Source organism: Tiliqua scincoides, chromosome 10 (genome assembly GCF_035046505.1).
Source record: "Tiliqua scincoides isolate rTilSci1 chromosome 10, rTilSci1.hap2, whole genome shotgun sequence".
In the NCBI taxonomy this organism is placed as follows: Eukaryota; Metazoa; Chordata; class Lepidosauria; order Squamata; family Scincidae; genus Tiliqua; species Tiliqua scincoides.
Genome location: NC_089830.1, coordinates 4494415 through 4499494, shown reverse-complemented (window position 1 = coordinate 4499494; position 5080 = coordinate 4494415). Strand labels below are relative to the sequence as shown.

At 49.1% G+C, this 5080-nt stretch overlaps 1 protein-coding gene across 1 annotated transcript in view; it reads right to left on the bottom strand.

The window, feature by feature from the left end:
• HPCA (hippocalcin) overlaps positions 1–3986 on the bottom strand; it is a 10328-nt gene extending 6342 nt beyond the window's left edge. The window contains exon 1 of the mRNA XM_066638354.1: positions 3609–3986. Within this exon, the coding sequence (XP_066494451.1) occupies positions 3609–3986 (378 nt within the window). The remainder of the gene's footprint in view (positions 1–3608) is intronic.
• Positions 3987–5080: the final 1094 nt, after the last annotated feature.

Genomic DNA, 5080 nt, shown 5'->3' with positions numbered 1-5080 from the left:
TATAAAATTTTCCTGCTTGATGATGTCACTTCCGGTTACGACATCAAATCCGGTGGGCCCTGAGATTCTCATTCTAAAAAGTGGGTCCCGGTGCTAAAAGTTGGAGAACCACTACCTTAGAGGATAAGTTACAGATAGCCCTTTATAAGTGCAGAGAATACTGCAGAAATTATTCATCCCCCAGTCATGCAAGTAGGATTTCCCCACAAGCTCCAGGAGAGCTTTGGACATTACACCATGAGCCCCATTTTCCATCAAAATTATTGATTAGAGAGTTGTGTAGACCCTGGCTGTGGTTAGGGGCTCGTGTCTCATTGTGCCTCATTGTGAGAAAGCAGCATAACAGCTGCTGAGCAGCCAGTGCCACTCTGTGACCCCCCCCCCCAATCATGTCATGAGGAGAGACGGGTTCTTGTCTCCTGCACCAGGCAAGCACCTAAGTACCTGGATTTGGTACCCAGAGCCTCCAAGAGGGGTGATCACTTCACGCCCTCCACCTCTGCTAATCTACTCTGCCTGCCAATCAAATTCCCATTAAAAGCAGCGCTCCCACCAGCCCCTTTGGGTCTCTCCTCCTCAAAGTCTGCAGTGCTGCGGTTCAGATAAACAGAGAGAAAAGCAAGCCGTGCAGGCAGGGAAGAGGAGGAGGAGAAGGGAACAGAGACAGACGGACTGCAAGGCACAGAAGCCGCCATCCCTGTCGACAAAACAGGAGAAGGCCAACGGTCTCCATCTGCAGCCCCCCTCAAAGGCTCCCAACTCAGATGCTGTCCACTGTTTCGTAAACGCAATGGTTGATTCTAACGGCATGTACTCTGGATTAATCTTCCCATAAAAAGTGGGCTTTCCCACTCTTTAATTAGGGCAGCAGGTTTTGATCAGTGTAATCAGCAGATTAACCAATGATGGCTTCAGTTGATTAATCATCCAGGGCCGGTTTTAATAAGGGGCCATTTTAACTGGCAAGACTGAGTTTCAGGTGATAATTTTCTGCTGCTATTTGATTTCTGGTGTGTCTGCATATGTTTTTTTCAGATAACAGAGCCAGTAGCACTGAAAAGGGGTATGGAAATCTCCTCCCAGCATGCGCCAGTTGCCTCTGTTTGTCAGCTTCTAGCACACTCGCCAGGCTTGCAACCTCTTCTTTGAGCTTGAAGGTATTAAACATGGCTGCCTCCATGCATATCATTGGCCTCCCAGACAGAATGTGTAATGCCGTGATTTGGCAGGTGCCAAATGTTTGCACCACGATGATATTAACACCGTGAAAGCACCTTGAAGGGCGTTTGATGCCGCTTTCTGTGCTTGTGGTCATCAGTCTACGAATCACGCTAGAGGCAGGCAGGTGAGGTCACTTCCTGCTAGCTACTAGCTGAAAAACAGACGCAGCCGATATTAGGCAATGGTCATAGATGGGCTTGAAATCCGAACGTGCAGGAATAGCAGCTCTTCTTGAATCAAAGATACCAGTTCCACGAGTCTTCCTACAATAGCTCAGAAAGATGTTCACAGGCCAGTCCTTTTCCCACCACCAGCGCCAAAGCAGCCACACCAAAAAAGCGCACACTGCCTCCTATGTTACGTGAAAATCCCCCTTTTCCCTTCCAAGTTGTGTTTTTATATCTAGTTATGTATTTTGGACTAAAATGCAGGCCTAAAACTTCTCTTTCAGGCCACAAAAGGAGTCAAATCTTAAGCTCACTCACCTCTCATGTTGATTGTCAGTCTGGGAAGACTCATTTCCTCCAGAGACACTGGAAATGTCTTTATTGTTTAAGTCAATCACTGAATATGCAAACACCTTAAAGGAGGAGGACTTTGGCAGCAAAGTCTACCACCTATTGTTAACTAAATTACAGCCATTAAGCCACCTCCAGCCTCAAATCCTGTAGCAACAGGAAGTAAGCTACTCCCCCTCCCCCAGAGTCAAGCTTGCTGATAACTGAGTTCTGGACTCTTCCACCTTTTCTTTACATACTCCACGTGTACCATTGTGTGTTACTGAGCATGCCCACAGCTCTGGGATACTTCCGGTCAGTTTAGATAAACTTCCAGGTCCAAGACAAATCTTATAAGAGAGAACTCAGAGCACATGCGGTCTCTCTCTGACTGCCCACCGGCCGGAGTGGCCAGACTCTTCCTCCAACTCTCCCCCCCCCCGGACAGGTAAATATATCGTTGCGTCTAAACTCCCCCCCCTTCTTCCCTACCTATTCCTCCCTGCTCCCCCATCTTTAGTCAGCAACTGGGTTTAGCAGATTAAGGAACCCCTATAATACCTCCCTACTTCCTGTCCATTTCTGATTCTTTTTCGGATGCACCCAAAATACACAGCACACGCATCCACCACTAGTTAGGTACACCAGACCAGTACTAGAAATCTATACTTATCGATTCTCCTTGTGTATTATGTTTTACCTTTGTGTATTTTTGCAATAAAAATATAATCCTTTGATTGAAAGTTATATTCCTCCCAATCTCCTCATTAAGCTAAACAAGGGGTTTCTTTGCTCTACGCTGTCTTGTATCCAGCCTATGGTCCCAAAAGTTTCCAGAAGGCTAATATAAATAATTCCCCTAAACAAAACAGCCTTTTTGGTAACACCTATGGTGGAGGGGGGTGACCTGAAAGCAAACTGGAGGTAAGCAGAAGACATCTGCACCTACCTCTAAGTAAGGCCTCAGGCCACTTCTGGGTCTCCTTGGACTTAAGTGGGGGCATATGTGTGAGGACAGGAAAAGCGCAGGGAGGCCTGCAAAAGGGGGGATAAGACCCAGCCTACACCACTGCCACCAGATCCCCTCCTCATCCCTGCCACTACCCACCCCACTGCTGCCTCATCTGGCACCAGTGGGTGGGTCCTTGCAGCCAGAGAATGCACTGGCTTGATTTGAACCCAAGTCAGACCTGGAGGGTCAAACTTGAATCGATGTAGGAGCTCCATAATTGGAGCCACTGATAACTTTCCTTCTTCAAAAAGTAGCCATTGGGGGGGGGGAGGGTTGGGGGTTGGATTGGGTTGCACAGCCGGGAAGGTCTGCTGGTCTGTTTCTTGTCTGCACTGACCGAGGGTCCCTTTCCAGTGCCGCAGGAATGTGCCACTTAGGCTTCACTTTTCATAGGCAAGCTCTGTGGTGGGGCAATGTGACCCAGACCCTGATGCTGTCCTGAGACTGCCCCCCCCCTTGTACTACAGAAAAAACCTCCAGACACCCTGCTTCTCCTTGCACATTGTCCCTGTAAATGAAGTCAGAAGTACCACACTTCTGAATTGCACAGCAGTGTGCAAGGACCATGGCAAAGAGGGGAATCTGCCACCCCCTCAGATCCTTCACAATTTGCTGACGATGCAACCCGCATCTGGCCTCAAGGGTGGGCCAGCTGCAGTTGCGGGACAGATTGAAAGAGAAATTGAGAGATTGAGAGCCAAAACTTGCCGGGATCTGATGTGCCAGGCAGGAACTTTTTTACCTTTTAGAAACAGCACTTGTTGCTTGCCTTTCCCTGCTCTCAGGGGGTCTCACTGATGGGCCAGACCTGTTCCACGGGCCTTGCAACATTGCTGGGATGGAGTGTGTGCACAAGTGCCAGGGCAGCCCTCAGTTACCTGCACAATTTCCAGCATTTCCTCCCTGCTGATGTATCCGTTCCCATCCAGGTCGTACATGCTGAAGGCCCACATCAGCTTCTGCTCCAGCTTCCCCCGCGAGGTGACACTCAGGGCGATGATGAACTCTCGGAAGTCGATGGTCCCGTCCCCGTTGGTGTCAAAGGTGCGGAAGACATGCTCGGCAAACTTGGAGGCATCGCCGTAAGGGAAGAAGTTGGCATAGATCTTCTTGAACTCCTCCACGTTCAGGATGCCAGTGGGACAGTCCTTGAGGAAGCCCTTGTACCACTCCTGCAGCTCCAGGTCCGAGAACTCGGTGTTCTCCCGCAGGTCTTGGAGCATCTCCGGACGCAGCTTGCTGTTCTGCTTCCCCATGGTTGAGCAGGAGCCTTAAACTGAAATGCAGGAGGGAGGAAGAGGGTCAGCTGAGAAGAACTGCTACGGATACCGGGAAGATTCCTGAAGCCGGACTGCGCATGACTTGCACATGAGCCTCTTTCTGAAGTGAGCACACAAGAAGGGCTGGCCAAGCATGAGGTCCAATGAGGTGATCACCTCAGGGATGGGTTGATGGGGGGGGGATCAGTTCTCAGCCTCTGTCCACCCACCGTATTGCATTTTCAATTTTTTTAGCCCACCTAAGGCAGCTTACAGTATAATCATTTAAAACAAACCATTTTCTAAACAGCTATACAATAAATTTTTTTAAAAAGAACAAAACAAGAAACAGCCCAAGAGAACACAGTCTAAGGGCTGTTGTGGCGGCTTCTATGATGTAGGAGTGGGCTTCATGTGTGGTCCATTTCTCATCCCAAGGTGGCCAGGCAAGCCTAAGCTCCCTCCACCCCATTTCTCTTCCAAATGTATACACCATGGGGACAAAACACAAAAGCCAAACAAGTGGATAAAATTCCCTCCCTGAAAGTCAAATTTCACTGAGTAGCAAGACTTTGCTTATGTACAAGATTTACAGGAACATTTTGAGTTGTGTGACAACTGGGCTCTGGGCAGCAAAGATTCACAGGGATAAAGATTCAAAGGGAGAACCTCCAGAGAACTTAAAACTTCTCTAGGAATGGGAAGAACAAAACCACAGAATGAACTTCACTTCTGGAGCAGGTGCTCACCGGCCTATCTAGATCTGGTGATGAGAAGAAACAGATCCTTGTTGGCCGGGGCTATGTCACAAAGCAAGCTCTGGTATAAAAAATGAGAAGCCTGCCTGTGAGAAGAGAACTAGACAGGGCAGCGAGGAAGTAGCATTTCTAACAGTGGCATTCCTGGAGGGCTGGGGGAGGGCAAATGCCCTGGGGCGCCATGCTTTTGATGCCTTTGGGGGTGGCCCTCACTGCCACCCATGACACCACCACTGCAACTTGTCCTCTGGATCCCTTCTGAGGACCGGGATGGCTTCGTGTAGCATCCCCTGAATCTCCAAAATTCTTCTGACGCCTCCAGAGGGCCATTAA